The following is a 21,442-nucleotide window of genomic DNA, read 5'->3' as shown; positions in this document are numbered from 1 at the left end:
ATATCACATATATGATATTGCCGCTTCTAGAAACTCAAATCTTATGTGCCTGTTATAGTAAAAGATTAATCTTTCTTAAAAAATATAAGCCAGACTTGACATTTTATTAGTACCTCATTGGGAGATGTAAAATTAATTCAACAACTGTAAATTGCATATTTGCTTTGATCAAATTGAAGGAAAGTACCTCCCCCCTGCCCCCTTTCCTTTGACGAACTATGTAGCAAGAACATGACATCTAATGCAAATGAGACAGCATCTATAGCAGTGACAACACTAATTTTTGTTCACTTTCGCATTGAGTTCATTCTTTCAATCCATAAACCACTGGTTACACCAATAAAACACGAGTTCCTCCATGCATTGGGTAAAAGTTTCATTTCACGAGCGGATCCTGATAAGAGTTTATTTTACGTATTTTTTGTGTGTTTTATTAGTTAATTTTGGTTTGATTATTTAGTTTAATAACTAAAATAACTAAGGTTTTGGTAAAAAAACTACATTTTATGTTAAAATGGCTAAACATTGCATTTTATGGATTTTTATGGTAAAAACTTCATATTTTGTAGGTTTAATGATTCAATCATCAAATGAAGTGCATTGAGAAGATATTTGGATGATTGAAGATGGATTAAAGTGGGGAAAATAAAATATGAAGTGTAAAAGAAGAAATGCAATTTGAGGACAAAAATCAAGAAAAGTCAGCTTTGACAACTCAGATACATTTTCGTATTTTGACTATATCAGGAGCTACAATGATCGGATCAAGGTGATCTTGATACCATTTTGAAGCTAAGAGATATATATACATTTGGTATGAAGACATCAAAGTCCAATTCAGCCGTTTTCTTGGTCAAAAGGTCGAAACTCAGAAATTTATCTGGATGGTCGAAAGCTGAAGCCCAGAATTGACCAGTCTATGGTATTTTGACCATATCTCCGTCCACCGATCTCCAAATTAGATGATTCTTGAAGCATTGGAACTCTAATTCAAAGGGCTACAACTTTTGTGTTTTGCACAAAAGCCAGTTCGGCCTTCATCATGGAGAAAAATGCAGTTGAAGTGAGGTCAAAAGTAAAAACGTGTATGGCAGCCGAATTTCTGTAATTTGCTCAGCCATTTTTCTCATCTTCACACTACTTTCCAGCTAGAGTTGGAGAAAAAACGTAGGCTGCACATGCTTCAGAAGACATAAGGAAGAGATATAGCCAAGGTTCCAAGTCAAAAGCCATTATTTTTGACTCCCTTAACAAATCCAGATTTGGAGAATCAAAGTGGAGAGTCATAGCAGAAATTTATGACTGGTAAGGGAAGGACTTTTCATCAGCTTATATGTAGAGACATTTGAGGTCTAGGAGATGAAGGATACGGGAGAAGCTTGGGAGTCTGCAAAAATGTAGCTTTTCCATTCTCTTATTGTTAGATTAGTTTAGTATAGAGTAGTAGTTCATCCTTCTTGTTTATTAGCTAGGCAAAGATGAAGAAGGAGATGAAGAAGGCAAGGAAAGAGCTCATGTGACAAGGGTTATTTTTCCTTTCCAACTCTTTATCTTTTGTATTTGATTCCAAGTTTAGCTAATATCCAAGTTCTGGATTTTATGTTAAATATGTGTATCTAAAGTTTAAGCCTTGGGTTTGGTTGAACTTTCTATAATTGTTAGTATTTATTATTTGGTTATTTGTTTGCTATGATTTGAGCAAGTTATTTAGTACTTTGGCTCTTTAAATCATGATTAATCTGGTACCATTAATTGTGATTATCTAAGGTGTTATTTCTGCAATGAAAATTGAGATTTAACATTAGTTCAAGAAGTGCTAAACATAGGGAGTACACTCACGAAAGTAGAGGTGCATCTATGTGGTTTTTAGTGATTCATTTCATGTAATTTCATTGAAGAAATGAACTTGTAACTAATTTCATAACCATGAGAATAGGTATGGATTAGTTATAAGTATAATTGATTCACTACGAAAGTAGGATTCAAGTGCATTAGGAAATTACACCATAACTAGCCTAGATGTAGTAATTAATGATCCAAATATAGCACTTGCATGAGTAGTTAGAGATACCATAACCTAAGGAGCTTTCATGTGTCATTTTGTATAATTTCAGTAGGTTAAATTTGTTATAATTTATTGATAGTCTAAATAATAGAGAAGCTTTAGTAATACCGGTAATTGTTCATTCTTCCCTGTGGGATCGACCCGATATATACCCTAAACTACTAGTTGATCTGTATACTTGCAGTGAACGGGTGTAATTCGGTATTTTTTAGCTTGCACGTATGTAAAATACCCGTCAAGTTTTTGGCGCCGTTGCCGGGGAAGATTTGGCAATATCGGTGTGAAGAGTAACTTTATTAGTTTAGACATTTTATTAGTTATTGTGTGAATGTTATTTTCTGTCATTTTAGTATTTTCTGTGTGTATGCATTTTATCACCTATTCTTCTTACTAATTTTGCTCTTAAGTTGTTTAAAAGCAATTTTAGGTGATGAGGAGGATAGATCAATTTGGAGGACAAAGCTTGAGAAATGAAAGATTGGCAATGGATGGTTACCTAGTGCAAAGCTCCTTCAACAGAGGTAACCAAGAAATTACTGAAGGTATGTCTTTTGAAGATGGTTTAAGGTGCTTAAAGGCAAAATTTGATGTTATGATGGACACAATTATGCATGAAATTGAGCAAGGGAGGAATGTTAATACTTTTAATTCTTATCATGTGATTTGTGACTTGTGTGGAGGTTATCATGCTACTAATACATGTATGCAAGCACAAAATGTGGATTATTATTATGAATTAGAGCATTACAATCCCTGTTTTGATCAATATAGTGCTAATTGGATCAATTCTCCTGCTTATGATTGGGATAATCAATGTACTTATAGTAATTCTTCATATTTTTACGATTACCAACCTGAATGTGTCCAATATGAATCAAAACCATCTTGGGAGTTAGCAATAGAAAGAGTAGCTAATGATTTTAAACCATCTTGGGAGTTAGCTTTAGAAAAATTAGCTAATCTGACTTCTGACCGTTTTGATAGGATTGAGGAAAGAATAGATGAATTAACTTCTCACTTTGGCAGAATAAATGAGCAATTGAATGCATTGTGTGAGGTTATTTCTTCTAATAAATTGCAAAATGATCCTAGCATGAATGGTAGGAATGTTGTATGTGAAAATGGATTGCATTTTGATGAAAATGATGAATCTCAATTGTGTTTCAATGAGCAAATGTCTATTTCACATGATAATATCTTTGGAACTAACTTTGAACCTCAAGAGGTGAGTTTTAATGACTCATTTTTCACCCCTCTTGAGGAGTGCATTGAAAGTGTAGGTTCTAAGGGTATTGCTGCCCAAGATACTCTCATGGCATTCCCGTTGGTAAGTTCTCAAGTGGTGCATATTCAAGGTAATATTTATGAAACACTTGGGATAGGTAAGTCAATTCCATTTCTCCTATCATTAGATCATATGACTTTTGCTATAAAGTCACCATTTAATGATCCACCACGACCAAAAATGGTGGATCATTCGTTAACTAAGCCTCCTTGAAAAATGAGGTTCAATAGTCGAGCCAACGACTATAAATAAAAGCGCTTATTGGGAGGCAACCCAATGTTTTGGTTATTTATGTTACTTTGGTGTGATTTTATGTTTAAAGTATGTGTTTGAGTTATTTTGTTATTTTTCATTTGTAGGTATTGGAAATGAAAGCAAAAGTGACCAAATGAGGTGAAAAAGACGAAATTTGATCAAGGAACTCAACCCCTCGATTTGAGTAATTGTTGTTTTTGATTCGTTACAAGGGGTTAAAATGCATGTTTTGATCATTTTACATGTGCATGCATTGAGTATATTAGCAAACAAATGATCTATGATGCATTTTGGGAAATTGGGGTATTATTTGTAAATTTTCAAAAGTTGAATTTCTGCTAAAATTCGCAGCAGAAAACGCGTTTCTCAAGAAAACGCGCCTCTGAGTCGCGTGTTCACAGAATCGCGTTTTCGATTCTGCACCTACAGAACAGAAAACGCGCCTTCAAAACGCGACTTGAAGTCGCGTTTTGATGGAAGTCGCGTTTTGTTGCCTGGATCAAAGATGAAAACGCGCCATTGAAAACGCGACTTGAAGTCGCGTTTTCTCACAGAACCGCGTTTTCAGTACTGCAACTTTTGGGAAGAAACGCGCCTACAAAACGCGATCTGAAGGCGCGTTTCTACTCGCGTTTTCTGAGCATTTTTTTAAAAAAATGCAGCTTCCTTGATTCTCTTTTTCTTCTTTTCCTCACATATTTTCTTGTACCTTGAGTTGCTTATTGTGTATTTTCTATAGGTACATCACCACCACAAAGGCTAAGGAATTACGGATCGCCGTTATATGTTTATTAAGCCTTTGTTATCACTTTTGTTTCTCATTTTCCATTTTTAGGTTTATATCACTAATGGTTACCAAATGGAACTCATGAAGCGATGAAGACAAGCGAACAACATACCTTGAAGCTTCATATTCAATCACAACAATAGGGGAGTATTACTTTCTTTATCTTGATTTTCCTTTTTACACATTGAGGACAATGTGTATGTTAAGTGTGGGGGGAGAATTGAGATTATATATATTGTATGTGATTAAATTATTAGTTGCAAATATTGGACTTGTGTTAAAATTCAAAATTTTTCTAAAATCTTGTCCAAAATTGCAAACTTGCCCCAAAAAGTTTCATATTTTTTCAATTTTATCCAAGGGGTAACAAGTTTCATACCATTAGTAGTTCAAATTCCTTCTACATTTGAGATAAATATATGTGATTTGGAAACTTCTTTTCTCATTTAACTTGGAAATGACTATTATGTGATTATAATTTTTGCATTTGTAGGAAAGTATATCTTTTAAAGTGGAGAAAATTATGCCTATATTTTTTTTTGCATATTTGATGAAATTTCTTCTCTTTATTGGATTTTATAAGTTAAGTGATAAATATGGTCAATAAGTGCAATACTCTTCTCATGATTATTTTTTTTAGAAAATTATTATTCTTTTGCTATAAAAAAAAAAAGAAAAAAAAATGATGAAAAAATGAAAAAAATGAAGAAAAAGAGAAAAACAAAAAACAAAAGAAAAAAGAAAATAAATAAAAATTCTTCTACTCCAATGATTCTTGTACTTAGTAACCGGGAGTCTTCATCTACAAATGTCGACTTTCGCGTAAAACGGTACTTGAATTAAGAGTATGCAAAGCAACTTGAGTATGTGAAGTGTTGAGTAACCGGTGATCTTCATCTAAAAATGTCGATCCTCGCGTCAAAAGGCATTCTCACGTCTTAAGTAATATTTAGATATGTAATATTAATAAATATCTTTTTAAACAGAATTAAAAGATGATCATGAGTTTAGGAAGCATTATTATTGACCATATGAGTTGCTTGCTTGTGAAATCAGGTAAGGATGAAAAATCGATTTGAATTTGTTATAATGATGGTATAATTGGCTCTCCTTTACTTGATATTATGAGTACTTGAACTTAATTGAATAATTACATAATGGTTATTTACTCTGTTTTGAGGAAATGAAGTTGAAATGCTACATATATTTATTTTCAAATTTTGGATCATTGTTGGTTTGTATTTTTATTGCTTGAGGACAAGCAATGGTTCAAGTGTGGGGGTATTTGACAAGGGTTTATTTTACGTATTTTTAGTGTGTTTTATTAGTTAATTTTGGTTTGATTATTTAGTTTAATAACTAAAATAACTAAGGTTTTGGTAAAAAAACTACATTTTATGTTAAAATGGCTAAACATTGCATTTTATGGATTTTTATGGTAAAAACTTCATATTTTGTAGGTTTAATGATTCAATCATCAAATGAAGTGCATTGAGAAGATATTTGGATGATTGAAGATGGATTAAAGTGGTGAAAATAAAATATGAAGTGTAAAAAGGAAAAATGCAATTTGAATCAAGAAAAGTCAGGTTTTGACAACTCTGACACGTTTTGGTATTTTGACTATATCTGGAGCTACACAGATCGGATCAAGGTGATCTTGGTACCATTTTGAAGCTAAGAGATATATCTACATTTGGTATGAAGACATCAAAGTCCAATTCAGCCGTTTTCTTGGTCAAAAGGTCGAAACACAGAAACTTATCTGGATGGTCGAAAGCTGAAGCCCAGAATTGACCAGTCTATGGTATTTTGACCATATCTCCGTCCACCGATCTCCAAATTAGATGATTCTTGAAGCATTGGAACTCTAATTCAAAGGGCTACAACTTTTGTGTTTTGCACAAAAGCCAGTTCGGCCTTCATCATGGAGAAAAATGCAGTTGAAGTGAGGTCAAAAGTAAAAACGTGTATGGCAGCCGAATTTCTGTAATTTGCTCAGCCATTTTTCTCATCTTCACACTACTTTCCAGCTAGAGTTGGAGAGAAAACGTAGGCTGCACATGCTTCAGAAGACATAAGGAAGAGATATAGCCAAGGTTCCAAGTCAAAAGCCATTATTTTTGACTCCCTTAACAAATCCAGATTTGGAGAATCAAAGTGGAGAGTCATAGCAGAAATTTATGACTGGTAAGGGAAGGACTTTTCATCAGCTTATATGTAGAGACATTTGAGGTCTAGGAGATGAAGGATACGGGAGAAGCTTGGGAGTCTGCAAAAATGTAGCTTTTCCATTCTCTTATTGTTAGATTAGTTTAGTATAGAGTAGTAGTTCATCCTTCTTGTTTATTAGCTAGGCAAAGATGAAGAAGGAGATGAAGAAGGCAAGGAAAGAGCTCATGTGACAAGGGTTATTTTTCCTTTCCAACTCTTTATCTTTTGTATTTGATTCCAAGTTTAGCTAATATCCAAGTTCTGGATTTTATGTTAAATATGTGTATCTAAAGTTTAAGCCTTGGGTTTGGTTGAACTTTCTATAATTGTTAGTATTTATTATTTGGTTATTTGTTTGCTATGATTTGAGCAAGTTATTTAGTACTTTGGCTCTTTAAATCATGATTAATCTGGTACCATTAATTGTGATTATCTAAGGTGTTATTTCTGCAATGAAAATTGAGATTTAACATTAGTTCAAGAAGTGCTAAACATAGGGAGTACACTCACGAAAGTAGAGGTGCATCTATGTGGTTTTTAGTGATTCATTTCATGTAATTTCATTGAAGAAATGAACTTGTAACTAATTTCATAACCATGAGAATAGGTATGGATTAGTTATAAGTATAATTGATTCACTACGAAAGTAGGATTCAAGTGCATTAGGAAATTACACCATAACTAGCCTAGATGTAGTAATTAATGATCCAAATATAGCACTTGCATGAGTAGTTAGAGATACCATAACCTAAGGAGCTTTCATGTGTCATTTTGTATAATTTCAGTAGGTTAAATTTGTTATAATTTATTGATAGTCTAAATAATAGAGAAGCTTTAGTAATACCGGTAATTGTTCATTCTTCCCTGTGGGATCGACCCGATATATACCCTAAACTACTAGTTGATCTGTATACTTGCAGTGAACGGGTGTAATTCGGTATTTTTTAGCTTGCACGTATGTAAAATACCCGTCAGATCCACATGTTGAACACCTAGTCATTTCACAAGATTCTATTATACACATGGCGTGAATCTAAATCTACTTGTGTAAAAAATTTACTACTACCCTGATAGTGTATATCAAATCAAATCATGCAACACAGATATATGTCTGCTCCTTTTCCCATCTTTTCATTAGTCTACCTTCAAAGGCACAAATTCCAGACACATACAACATCAAACAGACATGTCAATGTGCATATCACCCCACAAAATTCACAACCAAAATGAAAGAACGAAAAAAAAAACACCAAAAGCTTCAGTTTTTCTCCTTTTTGCCCACAAAAAAAGAAAAATGAACAAATCCAAACAAAAGTTGTATCAAATCTTAAAATATCGAAAACATGTCATCCAAAAATAAGAATTACACATACCTGGTAACAACCCTTCACCCAGAATTTTGTTTTCCTTTCTTTTCTCAACTGTTTTCTAAACCTATTTATTGTATTCAAAGTAAAAGATAAGACAAAAAAAAATTTAAACTCAAGTACACAATCTTTGATTTCAATAAAGAACACACATAGGTGGGAAGATTATAGGCATATATCCTTGTATCTATACCTGAAGAAGTTAAGGGGACTTACCGGTGGAAGTATATTCCGGCGAGTGAAGTCAGATTACCGGCGAAGTGTAAAGCAAAAAGTTTTTGGTATCACTAAATCCCTGTGTCTGTCCTTACGGAATGCGCTCTTGTTTTCTTTTCCGTCTCATTTTCATAGATTTTTAACTTTTGTCGATTGGGAGTTTCACACGTGTGACGGGGGGCTGTGCAGAATCTTTGGCACGTGTAGAACACATTGAAGCAAATTGAGAATTATTTCACCTCTCTGATTGGCACACGGTAAGTTGGCTTGCATGCTTTGTCCTGTGCAAGATTCATTTTCATGCTTGGAGAACTTGACATAACAAAATATAGACACTCTAGCTTACTAGAACTGTGAATCAACTCGAAAGCCTAAAAGCTCCATCAAGCTCGATTCGGCAAGGCTCGAATTCGACTCATCTCCTATTCAAGCAGTTTCATTGGACTCGTTAGTTAGGACGTATATGTCATTTCACACTGTATAGAAATAGAATTAAGGATTAAATTATTCTTTGACCTTCATCCAAAATCATTTCTTATTTTCCTTCTAAATCCCAATCTCTCAACTGCATTCAACTGCATCCCGCAGTTCGTACCACCAGTTTACTACTCAAGAACTAACCATCATTTCACTAGTTACCTCTAGCGATCTCTTCAATCTTCTCTAATCACCTCTTCGTTTCCACAATTATCAATTTTTCTCCACCAAAAACCACTGCAAGCTACTCCATTTTCACGCCCAACTACCACCATGCAAACCACTGCGACCGTGAGTTTCTCCACTTTTTACAGTCAAGGCTAGTGGACCAGCTATCATTCCACCTAGCTGTAGGCTATAGCAGCCACTGACCAATCAAATTTGGTTGGTTTCGCAAAACCACCGTGATTTCTGGTAAGTAGGACTTACTTTCAAGTTTTTTTCTTATTAAATGTTGACTAATACTTGTATCATAGAAGATTGTGATGTTATGTTGTTTCTCTACATTTGGATTGCTCATTGCTGTTGTTTAGTTATGTTGTTTCGTTTGCTTCTTTTTGTTACAACTTAGAAGGGGATAGCTTTCGCTATAGTTGTTCTTGTGAGTTGCGATGCAGTAGAATTCTTTTGTGAGAATAAAAAAAATGAAAGTAATTCAAGGTGTAGTTATTTTGGAAAGTTAGTTGATCCCTATCTTCATAGTATACATAACGAAAATTTCACAACTTGATAGGATTGTGAATATATCATTAGTGCTGGGATATGCATGTTTCTTGGATAGAAATTGGGAGGATCTCACTTGACTATGTTATTCTAAACTTCTAGCCCTTGTTCCTACCTTATGCATTTAGTTCTTTTTTCTATACATGATGGAATATATTAATTAGACTAAGCTGACAAGGACTTGTATCTTGATTGCTCACTACTAGATTGATGTATCACTGCAAATAAAATACTAGATTGTTTGTGTTTGTCTATTAGAAACTTTTCTCTATTATAAGCTTTTGTATTACACTAGACAGCAATGATTGAACTCAAATACTAAAAACTTTTAATGCTTGATAATACATAGCTGTTTTTCTTTCTTTTTTGGATCATGCTTTTCTTGCCTTTGGGCAGTAATGGTTATACACTAAACTAAGTTCCCCGTTATCTGTTGAATGGAGGATCTCATTCCACTGCTCGATCTAGACTTTAGCTAAAATACTCGAGCTTGAGCTTGTTGAACTTCTAAAGTTAGTTCAATCTCGAGCTCTATTCAATTTTACCTTATTCAAGTTCGAACTTGAATGAATTTAGTTTATTTGAGCTTGATCAAATTCAAGTGATATAAATAATATTTACATAATACCAAACAAGAGATAAGATAGATATTTCATAATAATACTTATAAAATATTTTTTTGAAGTTCAATTGTACTCGGTTAAGCAAGCTTGATGAACTTGTTAATATGTTTGAATTGTTCGAACTTAACTCAACCTTGAATTTTGATAACATAAACTCGTGACTAGCTCTATTGAGATCGATTTGTTTGCACCCCAGTGATGCAATTTGGTGACTGTTCGTGTGATTCTTAGTGATCAACGAACTAAAGTCAATACAGTAGATTTTGAACTTGCTGATTTGTGTAGTCCGCTGTAAGCCTTTTTTTTTAAAAAAAAATATATGTATATATATGTATGTATGTATATTCTATATGATATACTTCCTTCATGTCAAAGAATAAGTTGACCATGAATTCAGGCGAATTCCAAAAGCTCGCTCAAGCACTTTGTTAAAAAATATGTTAGTTAAACATATGAAATCGTAAATTTCAGTAGTCATATTTTAGTCCTTCAACAAATGATATTGCAAAAAATAAAAATGTTATTTTGTGTAGAATTTTGAGCGCCTGTAGAAACTAAATGAAAAATGAATCCAATTTTGACAAGAAGATTATGATAGCAATCTCTAATGCCATTAGTAAAGTTACCTTTCCTACATGTCAATGGTTAAATTAGGTCATTCTTGGAGTTCACTACAGGTTTGAAATCCTGTTTATTGCCCAGAACAATTTGTAGATAGTGAAATGCAATGTGGGTCTGATGTAGTAATCATGCTTATACTGATTTTGAATTCATGCTTGTCGAGTTTGTTCTTCTTTCTTGAAGGTAAATGGAGTGTCGACTATATATACATATATATAGCAAATTACCCGGGTAGCCACTGAACTTTTAGAATAGTCAAGATTTGACCACTCAATTATTAATAGTATATTTTTATCCATTGAACTATCAACTGTGTAAATTTTATCATTTCATCTAATTCCATTGCTAACTCTGTTAACTCTAAGGGTCCACACGATTTACGAGACTTATTATTAACTTTTAGATCTAACAAAATTAATGGTGGAATTAGATGAAATGGTCCAAAATTTATACTTTTAATAGTTCAATGGGTAAAAACATACTATTAATAGTTGAATGGTCAAAATTCAACTATTCAAAAAATTTAGTGACTATCTAGATAATTTGCTGTGTGTGTGTGTGATTCTTCTAGCTGAAATTGAGTTTAAAGAATATAGAATTGTATTATATTCCAGTCTCACTTCATTAAATCAAACATTTGAAACTCAAATTCTTCAACTGGATCAGGGCAACCCTTTATTACCAATTCCATCAATGAGGGGAGGATGAAATCACATTCCTCACCATGACTGCAACTAAAGTTTCAGAATTTTTCGTGGATATCATAAAAGGGAAAACTTTGAATGCTATAAAATAGTAGTGTGTAAATAGCAATAAAATGATAGATTTTTTTTTGAACGAATAGCCCATATATGGTAGATAGATTTTTTTGAAATGGTAGCCCATATACATAATATATTGTATGCTCACATTTCCTATTCCTTTATTACTTTTAGTCACCTTTTCACTTAAATTTTACATTTTTAAAAAAATTAAAACTTACACCCTTTCAATTAATGAACGTCAGAGGGATGATGGGATGTGCCAGGGATAACTAGTAGAGACAAAAAATCTTAAAAAATATATAGAAAAAAAAGAAAAACTTCTTGCAGGCTAAGAATAATTTTAAGTTGCCTTGAGATGTTAAAAAAAAAAACTAGATTTTCAATGCCTTACAGTTTCTGTATATATGTTGGTTTCCTTTTTAACGATCATCAGTAAGAGATATTTAAGAAGAATTTTTATTAGCACCTAAAATATATAGTTACAAAACAAACATATCACATGGTTGCCTCCTAGGCATTTCACAAGCAGGGTTACCTATAAAAAATGAAGTCCAATTTGAAAAGACATAAGACAGTACATACAATACAATTCATATTGGATTAATCTTTTTGTACATTTTCAGTGTAGAAATTTTTTTACATTGATAACTTCAGTGCATGACGCGTTGTTTTTTTTTTTTTCAAATTTTTAAAAATTCTCCATTTAGACGTTCGGCATGCACTCAAGTTTATTAATATAAAAAGATTTCTACACTGATATTGTAAGAAAGATATCCTTTATTATATTGTAAAAGAAAAAACCAAAATAAGCGAAACACACTTTATATAAACTCCACACATATTCCTTTAGCACTGAAGATTTTTGTCCATGTCCAGTAGCCCAATCCATCAAGCACAGTCGTGGTGACCAGGCCATATTATCGACTCAACTTGATGAATCCTACAATGTTCACCGAAAAAACAAAACAAACATGAATATTACAACTGCATGTTACATATATAATGTCCAAAATAAATAAATATATAATTCCCAAATCAATTTTCACTAGAAATATAAAGTTCAAGTTTACATTTTAATTTCTCCCATATGAAAATTCAATTTTACATATTTGAGGAGGTTGAAGGTTTCAAAATCTGAATCATAAAACCTGTAATGCATATGATTAAATATCAACAGCATGAGTTATTTGCTAACAAATAGAAATAAGAAAGATCATACAATAGCAAATAAGGAGGGCTGGAGGGGTTAAATCCACACATCTTCGTTCCAAATTCAAACTTCTAATGCATTGAGGACTAATACTATCCGTACTAAAGTTTATATAAGGTGTGGAGTCAGAAAGATAGGATGTGAATTCGTCTTTCCTTTGGCAAAAATGGTAAGCAAAATCAGAAGTAAAAAAGAATCAAAAGCAGCGGTTTCCTATTAATCATATTTATGCAAACTAGCACAAATGTAAATCAAACTATAGTTCGTTGGAAGTGTACAATAGAACGTGTTTATGAGGTGAAAAACTGTTTTAAGGCCTACCTAAACATTTGAACATATAAAAACCATATCAAATTGCGTACATCTGCATTCGATGTAATATTGCTCTATGAAGAATCAAATTCAATTATAGGGAGTAATATTATTCATTGATCGATTCATATAGATCAGAAGCACACATATTGCATATTGAAATTTAATCCTCCATTCTCCTCCCCTCCCAAAAAAAAAAAACAAAAAACAAAAAAATCCCCTCCCAACAAAAACAAAAGAAAAAGGGAAAAGACACTAAAATCTATGTACCTTCAACTTTTCCATCTGTTCTCGACCAGCCTGCGGAACCCAAATATCTCTGATGTGGTAAAGAAGCTGAGCTCTCTATCCTGTAAAATATACTCAGAAACAAAAATCTGAAACGTAAACTCTCAACTCTTTGGGAGACTAAACTAATAGACAAGATTAAAGGGTCAGAAAGAATAAGGATATACATATATTTGTACCTTTAAATCCACAGGAATATATGTATTCTCTGTTACTTTCACTTTCTTAAGTAATGGTGCATTCAACTTTCCAGAACACAATTTCTTCAACTCCAGGCAACCCCATATTTCCAATTCAGTCAGTGAGGGAAATTTCAAGTCACAATCCTCGCGGTGACTACCAGTGAAGCTGCCAAGATTTTGGAGATTAACAAAACCTAATGAGCTCAGTTTGGGAAACACAAATTCTTTATTGGTTCTTTCCAACGCAATTTCTCTGTGATTTCCAACATCATCTTCTTGACTGATCTCTTCATCTTCCTCACCTATAACTCCATGCATTTCGTCGCAACAACCAATTACTAGTACCTCAAGGCTTACAAGCATGTTAGCCACACAAGGAGGATAAAACAAACATTGTAATAATCTGCAATGCCATACTTTCAGATTCCTTAAGTTCCGGAAAACTTGAACCCCTGTAGGGAAATTCCTCCAAATGTGAGTTAATCCTGAGGATCTTAATGTCAGGGACTCTAGTTTGGGAAGAATTGCAAGTTCCTCATGGGATTGCCTAGGAACTTTCAGCCCCTCAAATTCAAAGAGTGATTTCATCTTGTCACATCCATGAGCTTCAAGTCTCTGCAGATTTTGTAATATTATCACTCCATCAGCTTTGGCAATCCATCGAACCTGACAGTCCTCCAGCCGGAAAAATTTCAAGTTCTCCAGAGACTGACTTGGCATTTCACCTCCTATTATTTGTTGCACGTCACTCGTGTTCGGTCCAAACTCGAGTTCTTCCAAGCTAGGAAGTGAAACCTGGAAAATTTGGTAATTGTCACGTAAAGCTTATGTGGATTGCAAAATGCAACTAAAACATGCATGGGATATCAAATATGTTTGTGTATGTATGTACATTTGTAGTCACCATTGATATTCATTATACATACGTGTGTGTATATATGTATGTGCTGTCCGTGTGTGGTGTGTGTGCCAAAAACCCATCAAAATTTGTCCATTATCGCTGGCTGGGTCTAGATTTAGTTTTCTAGCGATTTATGTCATTAATCTAAGTTCATCTCAAAGCTTGAAATGTGTGTATAAACATTGTTTTTGTATACTCTAAGAAACTCCAAGTATGAATCAAATGTATTTCAAAACTTCGATTAAAGTTTTAATTAGTTGAATCATTGTAAATGACTTGAAGGAAAGGTGAATTTACCAAGAGGGCTTATCCTTGCTATCGATAGGATATTGATATTCACCATGATTTGGCTCTTACTAGCACTAAACGATTCTACACAAAGCATATTTTTAGCAAACTCATTCAAGTGCTAGAATATGCCTAATGAAACAATTTTGAGTTGTTAAATTAACAGGTTCTGAGATAAAGTGCTTGATTGACAGAAAAGAAGTATACAGAGTATATCATATAATTATACACAGAGAGAGAGAGAGAGAGAGAGAGAGAGAGAGAGAGAGAACCTGGTGGAAAAAAGCATCAGCTGAATCATCTTTGGTGCCAAAACCCGTTACGGTGGTGTGTTTATGGACTAAAACTTTGAGTTGGGGTAGCTCAAGCACTTCCTTCTTCTTACTTTCTTCCCTCATAACAATATTCACCAACTCCTTGCAGTTTTCTGTCGTTAAACTTCGGAGTTTCACCAGACATTTCAATATTGATTGTGAGAATAGAACTGTAATTTGATCACAATAGGTGACCTCAATAACACTGAGGTTGCAAAGCGATGGAGGTTCAATTGTTCCCATCCACAAGTACTTTATTGTATCTACAGTTTGGAGTTTCACCTCTTGAAGTTGACTGAAGCACCGAGGTGGAAGATTTCCATGACATATTTCTTGCAAACTGCATTCCACAATATTCATAAAAACCAAATCTCCAAAAACATGTGGAGCAACTAGGTTGGTGGTGGAGTCAACAAGGCATTGGCATACTCCAGACACTAGTTGAAGCCTTTTCAAATTGGCAAGTCCATCTTTATCCAAGTCACTCACAAGATTCCTCAAGCTTGACACATCATAAAGGTCCAAAGTGAGAGTCTCAGCTCTCTTGACAATTCTGGTAACTGCAGGATCCAATGCTTGTTTTAACTGTTCATCCTGAGACAAATGAAGTTCGAAAGTCCTCCCAAATTGAAAGTCCCTACTGAGATCTCTCCAGCCCATATTATAAGCAGCTCCTTCAATGAGGAATCTTGACAACCTCTGAGCGGGAAATCCATGCAATAACTGGAGTAGGAGGTTAAGGTCATATACATGAATTTGGAGGCATTCAAGGTTGGAGAGTGATATGATCTCTTTAATGCATTCTCTTTCTTCTTCTTTATCTTTCCCCAGGTGCAGATGATAATCAGGTGCCAAATACAATTCTTCTAGTTTCTTCAAGCTTGACAGGATACCACGAGGCAAAGGTTGGAGGCTACGTCTAACCCTCAAGTCCAACAACTTTAAGTTACTCATCTGAGCAATTTTCCTTGGAAACTGATCGTCTTCAAGTGCAGACTGGAAGAAGCTCAAAATTTCCAATTGCGTCATATACCCAACCATTGATGAAGTTCCCGTGCGCAATGTGCAACCATCCAGGCACAGTGTGCGAATGCTCATTAAATTTTGGGTAGGCCATAGTACTGTAAATTCAATGTATGCGTTGTTAATTTCCATGACACTCAGAACTTCCATTCCCACGAAAGAATCTATTGATAGGTACAAAGTGTCCGATTGGAATACCAAACGCAACAGCTTAAGCCATGGACTCTTCTTGCCAAATGGAAGTAGTTGAACTGTGTAATCTTTCACTGTTAGAGAAATGGTCGTGTAAGGATGCCGTTCTTCAACTCTAGCATTCCTTACCAAAAATACATGCTCGCCTTTTGATACAATTGACAAGCAAACATCTCGCACGACATTATGCAATTTTACAGAGTCTTCTTGTTCACCATCACTTACCAACAAATAGTACTTTTTGAGCTCATTAATAAGCATGTGTATCCTGTCTCTTACATCTCCCAATGTCTCTCTATCCTGAAACAATTGTAACCCTTTCCCATACCTAACCAAACATTCGAGTGGAATACTATAATCTTCTGGAAACAAACTGCAAAGCAAAAGTAACGACTTAGCTTCAGCACTTTCCAAATGATCATAGCTCCACTTAATGCTTGAAAACACCAAATCTTGAACTCCTTCAATGTCTCTCATTGTGTACTTCTCTAGCTGTCGAAGGGCAATATTCCAGGATTCTGGTGTTGTGTGTTTACTCTTGAATGCCTTGGCAACAACAACGATTGCAAGAGGTAAACCTTTGCATTCGTCTGCAACCTGGTTTGGAACATCACTCAAAGTGGAATCATCAGAAATTCCGACAACCTCTTTAAAAAGATGCCGAGCTTCTTCCTTTGGCAAGGCATCGACCTCAAAAATTTCAGCCCCCATTCTACTACAAACATGAGAGAGGCGAGATGTCATTATAACTTTCAAGCCCTTGCATTCACCTCTAACAGGAATTCCTAGACTCTTAAAATCAACTGCTTCCCGAACATCATCCAATATAACAAGGAATCTCTTTTCACTTTGCTTTAATGCTCAGCTATACATTCTGATTCAGCTTCGCAAAGTGATCAAGTTTCCTCAGAAATTTTCAATCCTCAACTGCTCGGCAAGTTGTCTTGAACAGATTTCTTGTGTTTGGAATTTGAGGACAAATTTGCTTTGGCAACTTCACAAACAACTTTTCAAACTTAACCTGGTCTGCGAATTTTGCGTCTACAAAAAAGTCATTGCCCACAACCAGGCATACCAGCAAATCTGCGATAGGCTTTGTTTATCTGTTCCATTAGAGCTTCTAATCACTTCCTTCTTCTTTGAACAATACCGACTAACTAGGCACTTCTTTAGCAGGATTGGGTCTGTTCACTAAAAGTCATTCTTCCCTAATGGAGTATGTACCCAACTGTGAGTCAACTTCCCCTCTCATATAAGTTTCTGAGCACATCTGTTTTTTGACAGCACGTCGGCCTAGCAAATAACATGACTGTCAAATTTGGAAGGCCTAACTGATATCGTAAAGCAATTCACCTCAACCACTCTCTTACCCTAGAAATAGTATATGCCTCAATCTCTTTAGCATCATCTACATTTTTCATCCAATCAGTAGGTAACAGTTGGTTTAATTTTTTCAGCATTTATTTTTCTGCCTGCATTCTAATCAATCGCTGAAACTTCAGCTTGTGCACCCAAGTCCGTTAGATCTTCTAATTGCTCAGAGTATTAGAACGTCTGCTCTTGTGAAAATTAAATATTTGAATTGCGCCGCAAAATTGGGTATAACACACTTCTCTACAAATGGCCCCACAAGTGGAAAGAGCAAATATCATTGGATGGCCATTTATGCAATAGTCATCTGCTCAAATGCCTAATAAACTATGTTATTTGGCGGAAAAAAGGGAATTTCTAATAAAATGCATGAAAAAACAACGAAAAAACTTCATGGATATACAAATGAGGTAATAAACAATGCATTAAGCATCCAAAAGAAATGTTAGGCCGTTGGACTAAGTTTAATGAAATGTGTTAGCGAAAAGCAAACGTAAGATATACCTGTCACTATTTAAATGTGTTCTCTCTGAGTACCTTAATCTGTAAGTACCAATGGTTTACCATGAGTAACCTTTTGCTATTTTTTCGGACAAAACTGCATCTCTCTCGGCTGCCTCGCTAGGGTAGCCGCCCATGGCTGTTCTTCAGCCCCCGGAAGAGGGGGCTTCACCAACAAAGAAGAAATCTTTCTCCCAACTATTCACACAACCAGATACATCTCCAATTCAGATTCGGCAAAACACCACATACAAGGGTGAAGCGGCTGTGGTTTTCTCCAGGGAAGAGGCGGACAGATTGGCAGCACCATACCGCCTGGCTTTGGTGGGTAAGTTCTCCCATGGCAGACCACCATTGGAAGACATCAGAAAATTCTTCATGTCACTAAATCTCAGAGACCAGGTTTCTGTGGGACTACTGGACTACCGTCACGTCCTCCTCAAGTGTGCAGCAGAAGCAGACTTCAACCGCATCTGGACACGAGGGCTATGGCAGCTTGGTAAGTACCCTATGAGGGTGTTTCGTTGGACCAGAGAATTTCATGTTCATCGTGAATCTTCGCTAGCTCCGGTGTGGGTCTCCTTACCGGCACTGCCGATACATTACCATGATAAGCATTCGTTGTTCTCCATTCTAAACCCAGTAGGAACACCTCTTTTTGTGGACTCAGCCACGGCATCGAACAAGGCCAAGTGTAGCTAGAGCTTGTGTAGAGGTTGATCTGCTGAAACCGATATGTTCACGGGTGTGGGTAGCTGTGGCAGGGGAACAAGGCTTCTGGCAGAAGGTTGCGGTGGATGATCTGCCAAAATATTGTTCCACCTGCTGGCGGCTGGGGCATGCGGTGGACGAATGCAAAAAACCTGCGGAGGACCTGGGTACGATGGCACAAAGGAATGCACGAGAGTATAAGCAGGTGGAGCAGGGAACGGCGTTGGAAGGAAAAACAAGGGCAGCAATTGCGGTGGAGCAGAATACGCAAGTGGAGAAACAGCAAGCAGTATTGGCAGTTGACGTACGGGACGCAGGAGCTGGTGCCATATCTGCCCGGGACAGTGCTGCGCGATGTCTGGGTGCGGAGGTGCGGCAGCAAGTGATGGTTACTGACGCAAGAGACGGTGGGCAGGTGTTGGGGACCCAACGTGCAGCAGATATTTTTGCTGCAACAATGCAGACAGCGATGGCAGATGATGATCCTAACTGTGGGCAGACGTTAGGAGTCCAAAAGGCAGCAGAGGCTGTTGCCGCACCTGGGGCATCAGGGAATGCAGTAACAGTCACCGCTCCAGCATCTGGGTTGACAGAATCTGCTGCCGCAACTGGAGTAAGTGAGGATCGAGCAACAATGGGGACGGTGGATGTTGCAGCTGCTAATTTGGCAGTGGTGGAGTTGGTTCCAAATGGGGGAAGAGAGCAGGCAGCGGAACTTGGAGAGAAGAGGGCGATGGACACCAGCGGCACTAGCAGCAACTCTGCTCCAAAGGACTTGAACGAAGCAGTTGCGGGTATCCCAAGTGAGCCGCAATGGCAGGAGCAAGATATAGGGGATGGGGCTATGGTGCCAGCTGAACAAGGGTCTTTAAGTGCAGCTGAGGAGGAGGACTTAATCGGCGCTGCACATCCGGTATCCGCCATAATGGTGGAGCTCAACATCGATCAAGCCGACGTACTGGACCAACGGGATAGGCGAACAAGGAAAAAAGGCGCTCGGGCTCAATTCCCATCAGATAGGCAACTGCGGTCATCGGTAACATTATCTCAAAACTCTTTCCAACCTTTATCCCATGATTAGTGGGCTATTTTGGAATATTAGAGGGGCCTCCAAACCCCCCAACCTGCGTCGTCTGATTAAGCTAGTTCGTTTGCATAACTTGAAATTTGTTGCTATTTGTGAACCGAAGCTAGCAATATCCCAAATAGATTCTATTAAAATGCGGTTACCATTTGATTCTGTAGTGGTTAACTTGTCTGCAGACATATGGGTGCTGTTTAGTGCTCCGATTGCATGTACTATAATAGGTAATTCTTCACAGCACATTACGTTACTGGTGCATCACCCGTGGCTACCAAGGTCGCTGTGCTTCTCGTTTGTGCATGCCCGGTGCACGATGGAGGAGCGGCGAATTTTATGGCAAGACCTGTTGACTGACAAACCCACATCACTTCCGTGGTGTGTCTGTGGTGATTTTAATGTGATCATAGACCCTCACGAGAAGCGAGGGGGGAGACCATTTGCTAGAGCAGAGGGTATGGAGCTACTGTCATTCATGGAGGAGGCGGAGGTCTTTGACGCGGGATTCTCTGGATCCAGCTACACGTGGTGTAATAATCGGAGAGGCCGCGAACGAATTTGGAAGCGTCTAGACAGGCTACTAATTAATGGAGCTTTCTCAGATGCCGTTTCATCTGTGTCAGTAGCCCATCTGGCTAGACATCCGTCAGATCATGCCCCGCTGAGGATTGGTTTGGCATCACGCATGGATAACAAGCCTAGGCCGTTCCGCTTTTTGAATCTCTGGACAGACAGAAAGGATCTGCTGGAGGTTATTCGAAATGCATGGCAGTTAGAGTGTACGGGTTCCCCCCTACGGAAGTTATGTTCCAAATTAGTAAAGGCCCGACGGGTGATACAGGAGTGGAATAAGGAGGCTTTTGGAAATATTTTTATTGCTGTTCATAGGGCAGAATCGGACTTGTTAGCAGCGGAAAATCGAGTGGAGGAGGATGAATCGGGGGATGCTCAAGTTGAGCTGCAAAAGGCTCAAGCAAAATTGCGGCTGGCGTTGTCCAACGAAGAGCGATTTTGGAGTCAAAAGGCTCGCGTCAAATGGCTCCGGCACGGGGATAGGAACTCTAAGTATTTTCATGCTACCGTACAGCAACGAAGGGTGCAAGGGGCGATTCATAGGATGCAGAATGAGAGTGGAGCATGGGTTGAGGACGATGAGGGGATTGCCTCCATGGCAGTCCGGTATTTCTCGGAGCTGTTCTCGGAGCCAGGAGGGGCATCAGGGGACTTATTGCACCTGATTCCGCGTATTGTCACGGGGGATGATAATGAGACACTTGAAACATGTCCGTCCCTTGAGGAGGTGAAAAGAGTGATCTTTGCTATGGATGGGGACAGTTCGGCAGGCCCAGACGGCTTTACAGGTAAGTTTTTCACTTTTGCATGGGAGGTTATTGCACATGATGTCTATCAAGCAGTGCTGAGTTTTTTCTGTGGGGCGGAGCTGCCTAGATTTATTACTTCTACATCTATTGTTCTAATCCCGAAGGTATCAAATCCTCAGGACTTTTCGAAATATCGGCCTATTAGCCTTTGCAATTTTATTAATAAAGTGTTATCTAGAATTTTGGCGGATAGGCTTGCGGGGATATTGCCAAAACTGGTGTCATCGCAACAGACGGGTTTTGTCAAGGGTAGGAATATAACTGAGAACTATCTACTGGCCCAGGAGTT

General features: G+C 36.9%; 2 protein-coding genes and 2 long non-coding RNA genes across 4 annotated transcripts; 1 reads left to right on the top strand and 3 right to left on the bottom strand.

Annotated features, from left to right (window-relative positions):
• Positions 1–3: 3 nt before the first annotated feature.
• Positions 4–8,279, bottom strand: LOC113775607. Its single transcript, XR_003468906.1, has 3 exons — positions 8,190–8,279; positions 7,980–8,040; positions 4–49 (listed from the first exon to the last, which is right to left on the bottom strand). It is a non-coding gene; the product is annotated as an uncharacterized LOC113775607 (long non-coding RNA).
• Positions 8,280–11,950: 3,671 nt separating this feature from the next.
• Positions 11,951–13,469, bottom strand: LOC113775609. The gene is made up of 3 exons (XR_003468907.1): positions 13,387–13,469; positions 13,190–13,269; positions 11,951–12,337 (listed from the first exon to the last, which is right to left on the bottom strand). It is a non-coding gene; the product is annotated as an uncharacterized LOC113775609 (long non-coding RNA).
• Positions 13,470–13,525: 56 nt separating this feature from the next.
• Positions 13,526–16,818, bottom strand: LOC113773943 (disease resistance protein At4g27190-like). Its single transcript, XM_027318535.1, has 3 exons — positions 14,851–16,818; positions 13,584–14,184; positions 13,526–13,533 (listed from the first exon to the last, which is right to left on the bottom strand). The coding sequence occupies exons 1-3, from the start codon at positions 16,816–16,818 to the stop codon at positions 13,526–13,528; spliced, it is 2,577 nt and encodes an 858-aa protein (XP_027174336.1).
• A 3,092-nt stretch (positions 16,819–19,910) lies between these two features.
• On the top strand, positions 19,911–21,406 carry LOC113773942. The gene is made up of 2 exons (XM_027318534.1): positions 19,911–21,257; positions 21,347–21,406. Exons 1-2 carry the CDS (start codon positions 19,911–19,913, stop codon positions 21,404–21,406), a joined length of 1,407 nt encoding a protein of 468 aa, XP_027174335.1.
• The last annotated feature ends 36 nt before the right edge of the window (positions 21,407–21,442 follow it).

This window comes from Coffea eugenioides, chromosome 6, assembly GCF_003713205.1.
Source record: "Coffea eugenioides isolate CCC68of chromosome 6, Ceug_1.0, whole genome shotgun sequence".
NCBI lineage: Eukaryota > Viridiplantae > Streptophyta > Magnoliopsida > Gentianales > Rubiaceae > Coffea > Coffea eugenioides.
The sequence above is the reverse complement of the archived record's forward strand: the minus strand, read 5'-3'. Positions and strand labels throughout refer to the sequence as shown.

What these genes read in the sequence shown, in the direction of transcription:
- LOC113773943 (XM_027318535.1), bottom strand. Translation starts at nt 16,818, where the DNA reads ATGGGGGCTGAAATTTTTGAGGTCGATGCCTTGCCAAAGGAAGAAGCT. An exon ending in CTGATGCTTTTTTCCACCAG is followed by an intron (nt 14,185 to 14,850) that starts GTTCTCTCTCTC and finishes CAAATTTTCCAG; the next exon opens with GTTTCACTTCCTAGCTTGGA.
- LOC113773942 (XM_027318534.1), top strand. Translation starts at nt 19,911, where the DNA reads ATGCGGTTACCATTTGATTCTGTAGTGGTTAACTTGTCTGCAGACATA. An exon ending in CTATTGTTCTAATCCCGAAG is followed by an intron (nt 21,258 to 21,346) that starts GTATCAAATCCT and finishes TTTGGCGGATAG; the next exon opens with GCTTGCGGGGATATTGCCAA.